The sequence below is a fragment of the Dermochelys coriacea genome, chromosome 11 (genome assembly GCF_009764565.3).
Source record: "Dermochelys coriacea isolate rDerCor1 chromosome 11, rDerCor1.pri.v4, whole genome shotgun sequence".
In the NCBI taxonomy this organism is placed as follows: Eukaryota; Metazoa; Chordata; order Testudines; family Dermochelyidae; genus Dermochelys; species Dermochelys coriacea.
Genome location: NC_050078.2, coordinates 43,223,720 through 43,238,360, shown reverse-complemented (window position 1 = coordinate 43,238,360; position 14,641 = coordinate 43,223,720). Strand labels below are relative to the sequence as shown.

Here is a 14,641-nt window from a genome sequence, read left to right as displayed (position 1 = left end):
CTGTTAGGATTGACACAGATCATATAATGTCTACAATCACACTGTGTCAACTTCAGGTTGACCATGGCCATTGGGGGAGGTGGTTCTACTGTACTGGTGTAACAGGGCATTGGTGGCTCCTTGGTCTCTCCTGCTCTTTGCCTGTGGCACACAACAGTTTAGTCTGCTGATGACTTAAATACTTAACCTTAGCCAAAGTTATTGGGCTCCATATAGGGGTAACTGGGTGAAATTAAGCCACCTGGGATATAAAGGAGGTCAGTCTAGATCAGTGGTTCTCAATCTATTTACCACTGTGGGCCACGTATGCAGCTCTATGTGTGTTGTGTGGGCTGCATCCACACAATATATATACTAGCTGTATGGCCCTGAGGATGTCACAGAGGCCACAGCTGTGCACTGATTGGGCTGCGGGTTGAGAACCACTGGTCTAGATGACCTATTTATACGTAATCTTTAAGGGAATTCTCATTAAAGCCACCCTTGCAGCTCGCTTCTGTGGAAGCTCCATATACATATACCACTACCACAATACTAGTGCTCTTTGGAGCGTCTGCTGAAAACAAAAGGTCTTTCCCACCATCATAGGTGTTAGAAGTTGGATGTTTGCCTTCATCCCTGTGATGACGGGGATCGACACCTCACTAGAGGAAGAAATGTTACTGCCACCGAACTTTCTCAGCAAGAACTGCAACAGGAACGTCAAGAACTCCCGTCACAAGGCTACCATGGTTACAGACGCAGGCTTGGTAAAAGCTATGTCTCCTTTCCTTCACCCTTTCTCTGGTAGGGGCCATCACAGTTTATTTTGGGCTGGAAGATCAGAAAATGCAGCAATTCTGCTCTATGAAATGGCCAGTTGAGAGAAACACAAAGTGTAGGAGAGTTGCACTCTTCCCACTGTGGAGGTTTTCTCTTGAATCCTGACCTCTTGCATGGGATCACAGTACATTGCTGGTATGCCAAAGCCCAGCTTGGGTTTTCTTGCCACATTTAATTTGCTTGGACTTGACTTTTCAGGCATATCTGTAAGAAGAGACTGGTGGCCACACTAAATTATAAGGAGACTTAAGGCCTCATCTACACACAAAAGTTGTACCACTATAACTATGGTCTGGTCTACACTACAGAGTTAGGTCGATGTAAGTTGCCTTGGATCAGTCTATTTTTGCATGTTTCTACATTCAAATTTGGCTCTGGCTGATGTAAGTGCCCTGTTACAGCAGCACAGTAGAACCACCACCCCCAATGGCCATGGTCAACCTGAATTTGACACAGTGTGATTGTAAACACTATATGATCTGTGTCAATCCTAACTGTCCTCCAGCAGCAGTCCCACTAGCAGTTCCTGAAGATGCGAGCGTCATGTGCCTTTCCCGGCCATCCCACGTTGATGTTGGTGAAATGACCCTTGTGAGCCACCAGTGCTTGCAGCACTATTTAAAAGTACCCCTTGCAGTTTATGTACTTGCGGGCTTGGTGCTCCGGTGCCAAGATAGGGATATGGGTTCCGTCTATGGCCCCATCACAGTTAGGGAATCCCATTGCAGCAAAGCCATCTGCTATGACCTGCACATTTCCTAGACTCACTACCCTTGATATCAGCAGATCTTTGATTGCGTTGGCTACTTGCATCACAGCAACCCCCACAGTTTAGGGCAGGGGAATGCAAGTCACAAAATTCCATAAAAGTGTCCTTACACACACACGAAAGTTTCGCAGCCACTGGGAATCGTCCCAGACCTGCAACACTATGCGGTCCCACCAGTCTATGCTTGTTTCCCGGGCCCAGAATCGGCGTTCCACCGCATGAACCTGTCCCATTAGCACCATGATGCCAGGGCTCGTGCTTTGAGAGAAGTCTGTGTCCATGTCCTCATTACTCTTGTCACCGCGCTGACGTTGTCTACTCGCCCGATTTCGCTTTGCCAGGTTCTGGTGCTGCATATACTGCTGGATAATGCGCATGGTGTTTAATGTGCTCCTAATTGCCAAAGTGATCTGAGCGGGCTCCATGCTTGCCGTGATATGGCGTCTGCACGAAAAAAGGCGCAGAACGATTGTCTGCCGTTGCTCTGATGGAGGGAGGAGCGACTGACAACATGGCTTACAGGGAATTAAAATCAATAAAGGGGGTGGCTTTACATCAAGGAGAAACACGAACAACTGTCACACAGAATGGCCCCCTCAAGGATTGAACTCAAAACCCTGGGTTTAGCAGGCCAATGCTCAACCCACTGAGCTATCCCTCCCCTCGGTATTCCAGGTAGGACTGAATCTCCATTAAACTTTTCAAGGTGCCCTTGACAGACCTCACCGAAACAATTGTCGGCCATTGATTTCACGGAGGGAGGGAGGGAGGGGGGAGCAAATGAATACAAAACAAATCTGGTTTATTTCTCGTTTTGATCCACTCCATCTATCTTTTACGTCTTTGGCTGGCAGCAGACGGTGCAGTAGGACTGCTAGCCATCCTCATCTCCTGGCTGCTCGGCAAAAGACGGTGCAATAGGACTGCCGGCAGGACTAAAGAGAATGACCAGGTCAAGTCACTCCTATTTCAGTCCCTGCGCCCACGTCTGCCCAGGCGCTCCTGACCAACCTTACCAAGGCGGCCAGGAGCACCTCGGACATGATGACAATGGTTATCAGGCCTATTGCACCATCTCCTGCCACAAGGCAATAGGTTGCTGCTGCTGTGTAGCAATGCAGTACCGCGTCTGCCAGCACCCAGGAGACGTACGGTGACAGTGAGTTGAGCGGGCTCCGTGCTTGCCGTGATATGGCGTCTGCACAGGTAACTCAGGAAAAAAGGCGCAAAATGATTTCCTTTGCTTTCACAGAGGGAGGGCCTGACGACATGTACCCAGAACCACGTGCAACAATGTTTTTGCCCCATTAGGAGTTGGAATCTCAACCCAGAATTCCAATGGGCAGGGGAGACTGCGGGATAGCTACCCACAGTGCAACACTCCAGAAGTGGATGCTAGCCTTGGTACTATGGAAGCACTCCACCCAGTTAATGCACTTAGAGCATGTTGTGTGGGGACACACACAATTGACTATATAAAAATGATTTCTAAAAAAACGACTTCTATAAATTCGACCTAATTTTGTAGTGTATACATACCCTCAGAGATTACATATTGGAAGCTAAATTAAATTCTATACATGACAAGGTATTTACAGAGCTGTTTTCCTGCTGTTAAGCGATCCTGTCATATAGGAACTATATCTCTGGTAAGATGCCAGACCTATTCATCAGATAACATTTCACTATGTTCTTATTTATACTATTTTCCGTTAACACTGGACAGCTTTAATATATCTGTTTGTTTTCTTCAAACAATATTATATTTACAAGCTAGGTTTGTGAATGATGCAGAAGGAGAAAACCAAAGGAAAGGGAGGTGGACTGACAAAGTGCAAATATCAGAGTAGCAGCCATGTTAGTCTGTATCTACAAAAAGAAAAGGAGTACTTGTGGCACCTTAGAGACTAACAAATTTATTTGAGCATAAGCATTCTTGAGCTACAGTTCACTTCATCAGATGCATGCAGTGGAAAATACAGGGGAGAGATTTTATATACACAGAGAACATGAAACAATGGGTGTTACCATTCACACTGTAATGAGAGTGATCAGGTAAGGTGAGCTATTATCAGCAGGAGAGAAAAAAAACCAAAACCTTTTGTAGTGAAAATCAAGGTGGGCCATTTCCAGCAGTTGACAAGAACATGTGAAGAACTGTGTGTGTGTGGGGGGGGGAATAAACATGGAGAAATAGTTTTACTTTGTGTAACGACACATCCACTCCCAGTCTTTATTCAAGCCTAATGTAATGGTGTCCTGTTTGCAAATTAATTCCAATTCAGCAGTCTCTTGTTGGACTCTGAAGTTTTTTTGTTGAAGAATTGCGACTTTTAGGTCTGTAATTGAGTTACCAGAGAGATTGAAGTGTTCTCCGACTGGTTTTTGAATGTTATAATTCTTGACGTCTGATTTGTGTCCATTTATTCTTTTACGTAGAGACGGTCTGGTTTGGCCAATATACATGGTAGAGGGGCATTGTTGGCACATGATGGCATATATCACATTGGGAGTGGAAACAAGAAAATGGTGCATAAATAAAAAGAAATGAATCCATTGAGCATAAACAAAAACAAATACAGAGAAGCAAAGCAAGCTGCCAAGTGGGCAGTGAAGAAGGCCAAAGAGAGTGCCACAGACAGCTTGTATACTGAGCTTGAAAATGACCCATAACTGGCTGGCAAAAATTTATAGTATTACATAAAATGTAAAGGGAAGGAGTATTGTAAAGTATTGGACAAAAGGATGCTCACACCAGTGCTGACAAAATATGGAGTGTCTGAGGATTTAATAACTCCGGTGAATACAGTGATGTGAATATGTTTTGGAATAACAAGCCCCTTTGAAGTGAAAGTCAGACTGCATTGGGATCAGATTTAAGTCCCCTAATGTTCATCATATTGAGGGATTATGTTAGCAGAAAGATCCCAATAGCAAAAGGTGAGAAGCAGCTATATGCAGATGACATCACAATAAAGGTATTCTCAAAAGAAGACTTAGATAGCCATTGATTAACCTATCCTCAATTAACTTATTAGCCAAGATGGTCAGGGATGCAACCCCATGCTCTGAGTGTACCTAAGCCTCTGACTGCCAGATGCTGGGACTGCACGACAGGGAATGGATCATGCAATAGTTGCTCTGTTCTGTTTGTTCCCTCTGAAGCATCTGGCCTTGGCCACTGTTGGAAGACAGGATACTGGGTCAGATAGACGACTGATCTGACCCAGTATGGCCGTTCTTATTTTCTTATAGTAAAATGAGCATGATTAAGACTGAGGTCCTGTGGACCAGTAGAGGTGCCACAGGGAAATTGGACATATATGTTAATGGAGTAAGACTAAACCAGGCTAATCACTTCAAGTACCTTAGCAGTTGGGTTACAGAAGACGGTGAGCTTGAATGTGAGATACAGTCCAAACTGGGGAGTGCTGGAAGAGTGTGGCAAAACATCTCTTATGACAATTATATGCCACTCAGACTAAAAACGCTAATGTGTAGAATTCTGGTGCACCCCTCAATGCTGTATGGTGCAGAAGCATGGGTGATAGAGTCATTCAATATCTACAGGTGTTTGTGATAAGATGACTTTGCGCCCTAAGAGGAGCTGCACAAAGACAGATTTCTGGATGGAAGTCAACAAAATCCAGGAAACACGATTTCTGGATGTGGCAGACAAAATCCAGGAAACACGACTTCACTGGTTTGGACCATGAAGAATGAATGAAGGGGACCTAGACAAATTGGAGGATTGGCCTAGACAAATTGGAGGATTGGGCCAAAAGAAATCCTAGACAAATTGGAGGATTGGGCCAAAAGAAATCCCTAGACAAATTGGAGGATTGGGCCAAAAGAAATCTAATGAGGTTCAATAAGGATAAGTGCAGGGTCCTGCACTTAGGATGGAAGAATCCAATGCACCGCTACAGACTAGGGACCGAATGGCTCGGCAGCAGTTCTGCGGAAAAGGACCTAGGGGTGACAGTGGACGAGAAGCTGGATATGAGTCAGCAGTGTGCCCTTGTTGCCAAGAAGGCCAATGGCATTTTGGGATGTATAAGTAGGGGCATAGCGAGCAGATCGAGGGACGTGATCGTTCCCCTCTATTCGACACTGGTGAGGCCTCATCTGGAGTACTGTGTCCAGTTTTGGGCCCCACACTACAGGAAGGATGTGGATAAATTGGAAAGAGTACAACGAAGGGCAACGAAAATGATTAGGGGTCTAGAGCACATGACTTATGAGGAGAGGCTGAGGGAGCTGGGATTGTTTAGTCTGCAGAAGAGAAGAATGAGGGGGGATTTGATAGCTGCTTTCAACTACCTGAAAGGGGGTTTCAAAGAGGATGGCTCTAGACTGTTCTCAATGGTAGCAGATGACAGAACGAGGAGTAATGGTCTCAAGTTGCAATGGGGGAGGTTTAGATTGGATATTAGGAAAAACTTTTTCACTAAGAGGGTGGTGAAACACTGGAATGCGTTACCTAGGGAGGTGGTAGAATCTCCTTCCTTAGAGGTTTTTAAGGTCAGGCTTGACAAAGCCCTGGCTGGGATGATTTAACTGGGACTTGGTCCTGCTTTGAGCAGGGGGTTGGACTAGATGACCTTCTGGGGTCCCTTCCAACCCTGATATTCTATGATTCTATGATTCTATGACCTGGTAAGACAGAATAGCAGGACAGAGTCCTAGGAAAGAGATCACGAGCATAGTCAAGGAAGCAACTATAGATTGTGTCAAAATTGGGTTGGGTTGCCTCAGATAGATGAAGATAGCAGATGCTTGTATGGCAATCTGACTGCAGTTTCTGGGATAAGAGGAAGACAAAGATGCTGTGTGAATTATTTGCTGTGAATCAGAAACAAATGAGATTTACAGTAACTGGAAGGTAAGTGTCTGATCTTGCCAACCTATTGGTTTCAACAGTGTTATTTACTTGTGCAGGCGTGGCTCCATTAATTAGGTGCCTGGACCCTGGAGAAGATGCACATGTAAGGTGAGGTGGTGGCCTTGGGGGGAATAGGAGGTAGGTGGGAGGGGGTAGTGGGGTGAGAAGAGGGGATGGGGGGAATTTGGGCTGTGGTGGCCAGAGAAAGACGCGACTTTCCCCAGCTCCAAGGCTGCAGCTGTCAGGGAAAGACAGCCTGCTGCGGCCCTGGCTGCGGTGGCAGGGGAAAGACCCCCCCCCTCCTTTCCAGCCCCAGCTTGGGGGCTTCTGCAATGGGTGAGAGAGGGATAGACCCCCCTCCTTCCCAACCTCAGCTCGGGGGGCTGTTGTGATGGGTAGAGAGGGCACATCCATCTCATTAGAAAGGTAAGACTACTGATATTAAAATATGAGTTGTGTGTTTTTATTTGTAGAACAAAATAACTGTAATTATTAAGAGGTTTTTTTATAAAGCGCTTTTATCCAAAGCGCTTTGCAATAGTTAGCTAATGGTACAAACAACATTAGGAAAGATCATTAAGTGGTCTGGCGAGATCCTCAGTAATTTTAAAGTGGTCCACGGGAAAAAAAAAGAGAACAACTGCTGTAATCCATTCCCCTTCCAAAGCAGATTGACCCCCGGCACAGAGAGTATATTAATTATTAACCTTTACTAGTTGCTCTCAGTGGCAAATAAAGTGTTAAATATTTGTCACAAACAAATATTTCAAGGTATGTTTTAGACTCAATGTTCCTTTTCTTCAAATTGTTATCAGTGGAATAAAATTCTCAAGATTATAAATATTTAGCACCCATTTTTGTTTTTCATAAGAAATACATGTTAAAAAGAGCAAATAGTTTTGTAAAACTTTAGAAAGGGGATGGGGATCCAAATTTGAATCAAATTAAATCAAAATGCCCTCTGCCTTAAATTGGGCCCAGGTTTAGTGTTCTCTGTTGTAAAGAGCAAATTTACAGCCTCCTCTGCTCCCAAAAGGGCCTGATCCCGATTGCTGCTGAGCATCTTAAGTTCCCATTGGACACTTGTGGGTGCTCAATACTTTTTAGGAGTTAGTTGGGAGCTCACTTCACTGAGTTGTGCTTAAATCATTGTTATTGTTGAGTGTACTAAAATGTGTTGGCATGATAAGGTGTTATGTAATTTTAAGATAATGTTATTATTAAACAAACAGTCATGTTAATTTCAGTTTCATTCAAATCACTGGGTGTGGGGGAAGGAATAATGTTTGTTTTGTTAACTTTGGGTTAGATTCTTTCTGAGCTGCACCTCCCGCAAGAGGATGGGGGTTGAGATCGATTTACATCACCTTCACACCTTTCGCTTGCTCCAGGGGCTGCTATGCCTTTTGGGTAAATTAGAGCAGCCCCTGCATAAAGCACTGACAAAAGGCTGCAACTCCTGGCATGACTATGGCCACTCACTCTTGCATTCCCAGCAAGTCACTCTGCCAGGGGATGCAGGGGAGATGAGCAGCACCAGGCTGTGAATGTTAGCCCTACACTGAGCAAATTTTTCCAGGGGCTGTTGTGGTTCCTTTGTTTTCTGCAGGCTGCTAGCATAGGAGCCAGAATAAGGGTCTGCACCAATAAATCATTTGAGATATTGTTGAAGCATGTCATATTGATTTGAAAACTCAGGTCAATCTCAGAATACTTTCTGGCAAAGACCTCACCATAATAAGTAATTGTGAAATGACTGACACACTTCCTTAGACTTAAGCGGTAATAGTAATAGCAGTAGAGATAACAACAGACTGAGTGAAAATAGTGATCAGATTAATCTCACTGATCCTAACAATTCTAGCATTGATAATACTTATAACAAAAGTGTTACTTTCCCTGAATAGGAAGCATATTTCTGGTGTAAACAAGCAGTTCATTAAATAGCAGGAAACGCTTCTGTACAGCAGAAAAGTAAAAGTTGGTTATTTAATTCAAGGAAAATGGGGTAAAAGCTGGTTGTTTAATTCCAGGAAATATAAGAAAAACATTTTAAAGATTCAACTCCTTTAAACAAAAAAACTTTGGGGAGAAAATTTATGCATTCTTTAAGCAGAGTGGAAAAGGCAATTTTGTGTTCTCCGTTGTTTTCACAAATCTTAGTTTTCTATTTCCCTATCCCTTTTTTCTTCTCCAAAGAAAGTATCATTTCTCATTAGCTGAGCTAGTCAGAGAAGCGCTGATGGAACCATATTCCATTGATATAAAAATGCTTTGCAAAATTGGGTCAATCTTGCCAGATTTTCATTTCAGAAAAAAATAGGGAAGAAAAAGTTCTGATAATGTCAAAACATCCCATTTGAATAGTTTTGGAATTAAATGTTTTGACTTTTTTGGTTTGAAAGGACTTTTCATTTCAATTTTAAAAATTTTGTATTGTGTAATATAACAAAATAAAAAGTCAAAATTGAGGTGTTTCATTTTTGTCTAAACAAAATGTTTTGATTCACAACAAATATTTTTTTCAATTTTCCTTCAAAAATTTCAGTTTTTGTTCCTATTCTGAACAAAACCAGATTTTGAGATCTCAAAATCTTTCACAAAATGGAACTTCCGTCCTCTGCACAGCTCTCTACTCATTAGCGTGTTGGAGTAGGGGGACTGGTTTAAAAACTGACTGCAAAGTTGTATGTGTGGGGGATATTTTAAGAAGTAGAAGTTAGCTAAATAATACGATAGTCTGAATTGTTATGTGCAAGCAAGTGAATTCAATGGGTAAAAAAGTTCAAATTTTTATGGAGGAACTGAATGCTGGGGACCTAAGTTTGTAACTGCTTTGCTGAAAGACTGCACTACTTTTATACACCTATTGGGCCTAATCCTGCAACCTTTGGCCATGTGAACAGTCTTTATGCACAAAAGTTGGCTCCATTCATTGCAGTGGGATTAATTGTAGATACAGATTCAAGTCCCTGCTCCGCTTAATTTATAGTGATTTGGAATGAAAAAACTCTGCTCCGAATCAGGCAGAACAGGGATACACATTCCAGGACAGTGCCCTAGCCACCACACTTTGGAATCTTTCTTTCTTTCTTTCCTATTCCACCACAGAGAGCCCTTAACCTCAAAAAGAACTTCAACCACAGTTCTGTTTTTATAACAAACCCAAATTTTGAAAGTTGTTGCAAAACAGAATTGTTGTTCTCTGGACAACTCTTGTTGATAAACAGGAAAAAAAAATCTGTGATGTTGCAGTCCATATTCTTTTTGGAAATATGCTTATGAATATGACATAACTGGAATATGCTTTACGCTAAATACCTCTGGTATGATGTCATTAGCAAGCTTTTAATCTACTAAGCGGGTTCATCCTATTTGTTTGCATGTATTACTTCTATATCTGGAGTTAGGAGAATAAGATATAAACTTGTATCACTGATGTAAACATATGACATGGAGGCCATTAAGGGTGCTCCAGAAACAATCAATTGTAAATGGCCTTATTTACTTGAAAGCCTTCCTGTGTACTTGTGGGCCAGCCCAAGGGGAATGGAGACTAGGGGTCTTACAGTGACATGTGACCATGTCACCTGATAATGAAATCCATCTTAAATCTGGTACTTTTCCATTTAGAAGGAGGGATGGGGACCCAGAGAAACAAAAGATTCCGCCTTTTATAGCCAAAGCTATAAAAGGGGATGGAGCAGGACAAAGGAGGCTGCCAGTCATGAGAAAACCCCTGCTTACCACCTGAGATGTCTGCTGGAACGAACAAAGACTGTACCAGAAAAATGATTGGCCCAGACTAGGAAGGAGTCTAGTCTGTGAAAGAAGCTTATTGGAACATCTCTGAGGGTGAGATATTACCTGTAATCAGTTTCTTAATGTATTAGGCTTAGACTTGCGTGTTTTTGCTTTATTTTGCTTGGTGACTTACTTTGTTCTATCTGTTACTACTTGAAACCACTTGAATCCTACTTTTTATACTTAATAAAATCACGTTAGTTTATCAATAAACCCAGAGTAAATGATTAATACCTGGGGGAGCAAACAGCTGTGTAGATCTCTCTATCAGTGTTATAGAGGGTGGATAATTTATGAATTTACCCTGTATAAGCTTTATAGAGAGTAAAACGGATTTATTTCGGGTTCAGACTCCCAGAAAGGCTAAACACTGGCTACTGGGAAAGTCCCTGTTAACTGAGAAGCCCCTGGACTGAATGAATCTCAGTTTCAGTGAACTGCAGAGAGCTGGGACCCAACCTCTGGGTCTGTGCTGGAGCTGACTGGAGTGTCTAACTCAGCAAGACAGGAGTGGAGGGGCACCTGTTCGAGCAAGAGGGTTGTTCTCAGTGGTATTCCAGCTCATCGAATGACCGTCTCGAAGGGAGTCTCTGTGTCCGAACCTGTCACATCATCGCATTGCCTACACACCTTCTTTGAGCTTCACAACACTTAAAGTGCAGTTCTAGGCTGAAAAATGGCATTGTGGGCCTCTATTTATAGTTTCAGTGATATCTGTATCAAATGTGCTCAATTCATAGGTAAAAGTGAAGGTGTTTTTTTTTAACTGCCAGTCCTGGAAACTCTGAGAGTCAAGCTTGGGTTCTTTCTATCTTACATATTGTTACAAATAAATGTCTTGCAGACTACATTAGGTTCACGGTGACACCTGTGCAATTTCATTGTCTTCAGTGGTGCCTCTGCAGCCCCCATTGCCTTCAGTGCTTTTGCAAAGCTGTAATTGATTATAATTTAAATAATTGGGTTGGTATTCAGGATGGATTGGAATTCTCCGCTCATTCAATTTCAGCGGGGCTAACAAAAATAAAAAGCAACAGAAAGTTATTTCTGTCACTAATAAGCAAATTTCTCTCAATGCACACGAGGGCGGGCAGATCTACTTAGTAAGAAGTTGCCATTTTTATGTACCTACTTTTCAGAGTAATAGTGCATTTCAAGATTTTTTTTTGTATATGTAAGCAGAATATATTGTACTTCTGACATGTCAGCCATTTGGTGCCTTATATATAGCCTTGATTTCACTTTTAAAAGGTGTGGCCCTGGAATTTCTAAACATATGGCAGAAGGGCCATATACTTCTAACATTTCATATTTCCAAATTTTGATTTAAAAAAATCCATGTTTTTTTCCCTTCATTTTTCACCCAGCTATAGGGCTAGTTGAAATTGTAATGATAAATTTCAATAATTTCAATTTTTAAGTAAAAAAGTAAATTGTTTTTACTCATGCGTTCCCTGTTTCTTCTACCAGCTTTATGTGGCACTGTGAGGGTTGAAGAAATATGCCAGTGCATTATAAGTCTAAATCTCACTGAAAGTCATAAATACCTCACTTTTGAAAATGGGATTTAGGCTCCTAAATCATATAGACGCTTTTGAAAATTTTGCCCATAGTTCCTTACAGTCTCAAAATGTTGTACCAGCATTAATTAACTAATCCTCATACAATATCACTGTGAGGCAAGGAAGGATCAACCCCATTTTACAGATGGTGACTGAGAAGTTACCCAAGACCACAGAGCATGAATCTGTGATGTAAATGAAAATGTTCCCAAAAGTAACTGTAAGGAGGGTACATGAAGTAGTAAGTAACTACATTTCTTTGGGTATAAATGATCTGTTTTTTCCCTAAGATTTACTCCAGTGCAAAGCTGCTCTTTCGAGACATTAATATATGTGTATATCTACCGCATATTACTGTATTATTGTGAACATATCAAGAAAGAATAAATGTAAAAGTAAGAGGTAAAATTTAATTATAGGGTAAATGTGTTGCTGCAGTCCCTTTTTCATGTTCCCTGTTCCCAGACTCCAGTTCTGTAAAGTGTTATGCACAGCTGTATGGTTCTGAAGTCTGTGTAACTCCTGCTGAAATAACAATGTTTCAGTTGTAACTCCCTGCAGGATCAGAATCAGGGCCTAAGGCTGGAATCTGGATCAAACACTTCTGCAGTTCACAAGGGCTGCCACACTTCCGAGAACAGCAATCCAAAATGACTAGAGCAACACATACTCTGCAGACCCCCATAGTCCTACACCCTGTATTCTCTTACCAGTCTCCCTAGCTGGACCCTAGGTCACTTATGTACACTTGACCATTTTTATGCTGATACTTTATGGGAGGCAAACTCTCTGTCATTCCACATGAAGGTTTTTTTCTCCTTTATTCTTAACATTAAAATAAAACCAAGTTAAAATGGAATATGACTATTATCTAATTATTTTCCTTCCTCGCAGATTTTGTTGTGAAAATTTTGTGGCCTGAAAGGGGCTGCAGTAAATTGCATTATATCAGGGCTGCCCTTGAAAGCTAGGAACATCCCAGGTTTTGAGACGGGATCCAGTGTGCCTTTCAATATTACCCAAATAGGCGTTTTCTCCCAGTGTTTCTAGAAACCTGCTGCCTCTGTCCACTTGAGCCAGTAAAACTGAACCAGGCTGTCTGAGTATATATGCACCTTAAGAACTACCCTGAACTAGACCTGGGACTTGTTGCCACCCTGCCCTTCCCATACCCCTAGCCTGAGTCTCCCTCTTCACCCCCAGCTGCTCACACCCGCTTCACACTAAGAAAAGGAGTACTTGTGGCACCTTAGAGACTAACAAATTTATTAGAGCATAAGCTTTCGTGAGCTACAGCTCACTTCATCGGATGCATTTGGTGGAAAAAACAGAGGAGAGATTTATATACACACACACAGAGAACATGAAACAATGGGTTTATCATACACACTGTAAGGAGAGTGATCACTTAAGATAAGCCATCACCAGCACCGGGGGGGGGGGGGGAAGGAGGAAAACCTTTCATGGTGACAAGCAAGGTAGGCTAATTCCAGCAGTTAACAAAAATATCAGAGGAACAGTGGGGGGTGGGGTGGGAGGGAGAAATACCATGGGGAAATAGTTTTACTTTGTGTAATGACTCATCCATTCCCAGTCTCTATTCAAGCCTAAGTTAATTGGATCCAGTTTGCAAATTAATTCCAATTCAGCAGTCTCTCGTTGGAGTCTGTTTTTGAAGCTTGTTTATTGAAGGATAAGCCACGCCGCTTCACACTGTAACCATCCTCTGCTGCTCCCTGCCCCTGCCCCTGCCCCTGCAGGTGCCTCAGTTGCCCCATGTTTTCACACTGGCAGTGTCGCCGCCCTAGCCCTGCCCTGCTCTGTTTGAGCCGCTGCAAAGCTGAGAGACAGGTGCGTGAGGTAACCCCCTTTTATTGGGCCAACTTCCGTGGGCGAGAGAGACAAGCTTTGGAGCCACAGGGAGCTGAGCGCTGCACAGCCGGGGGAGGCGGGGAGAGGTCTTCCCTGCCTGCCGCTGCTGCAGGCTCAAAGCCAAAGGGCAGAGTTTGGGAGCCGGGGAGATGTTCCAGGTTTATTCCCAGCCCCCCAAAGCAACCAGTGCCCTGCCTCCCTCCCCAGCCGCAGCCGGGTGGCTGCTGTGGGTCCCCCCCCCCCAGCTCCGGCTAGCAGCGCCTGCTTGGAGGCTGGGGACGGAGCGGCCCGTGGACTCCCTGTTGCTATGGCAACTCCCGCAGTCATCCGCGGGCTGGTCTGGCAGGCAGGAGAAGGAGAAGCCGGTCACGTGGTGCAGCAAGATGGCTCCCAGAGCCTGAAGGCTGCCGTGTGAGTGTCGTGGGCGGGGGGAGAGCGAGTGCAGGCTGGCCCCGTCTGTCAGAGCCGTGCAGTCAGCGCGGAGGCAACGGCTGCTGCCGGCTGCTCCTCTCTCTGCGCTGCACGCCTGGCTTGCGGGCCAGGGAGAACTGGCCCAGCAGCCCCCCCGGCGGGTTGTAACTCCCCGCTGTCTCCTGTGCGCATCGCAGCCGCAAGTGGCTTTGCCTGCTGGGCTTCTGACCACATCGTGTCTAACTTTTAATTCAGGGGTTTCTGCCTGCCGCTCTGCGCCCAGCTGATGGGAGAGCTGCTGGGCCAATGCCCATTCCGCGCGGTCTGGCCAGCCTTGACGTGATCCTGCGACTTGCCGCGCCTTTACAATGGCCCTAACCTTGTTTGGTAAGTAAAACCCGTCTTTACACCTAGGGCTCCCACTGCTTCATCCTGCTTCCAGGAGAAAGCTCAGTGGGTGGGGGCATGTCTATGGCTATACAATCATTCTGGGCTGTCTGGAGTTCCTTGTACAGG

At 43.8% G+C, this 14,641-nt stretch overlaps 1 protein-coding gene across 4 annotated transcripts in view; it reads left to right on the top strand.

Moving 5' to 3' along the window:
• The first annotated feature begins 13,844 nt into the window (after positions 1–13,844).
• The window catches only part of CHN1 (chimerin 1), a 142,998-nt gene continuing 142,201 nt past the window's right edge, over positions 13,845–14,641 (top strand). The window contains exons 1-2 of one of the 4 annotated variants that reach the window (XM_038422155.2): positions 13,845–14,125; positions 14,381–14,512. In XM_038422155.2, coding sequence (XP_038278083.1) covers positions 14,494–14,512 — 19 coding nt within the window. In that variant the 5' untranslated portion in view covers positions 13,845–14,125; positions 14,381–14,493. Of the gene's footprint in view, positions 14,130–14,159; positions 14,513–14,641 lie in introns of those variants that run through there. The other 3 variants (XM_043505314.1, XM_043505315.1, XM_038422157.2) reach the window with 3 other exon arrangements.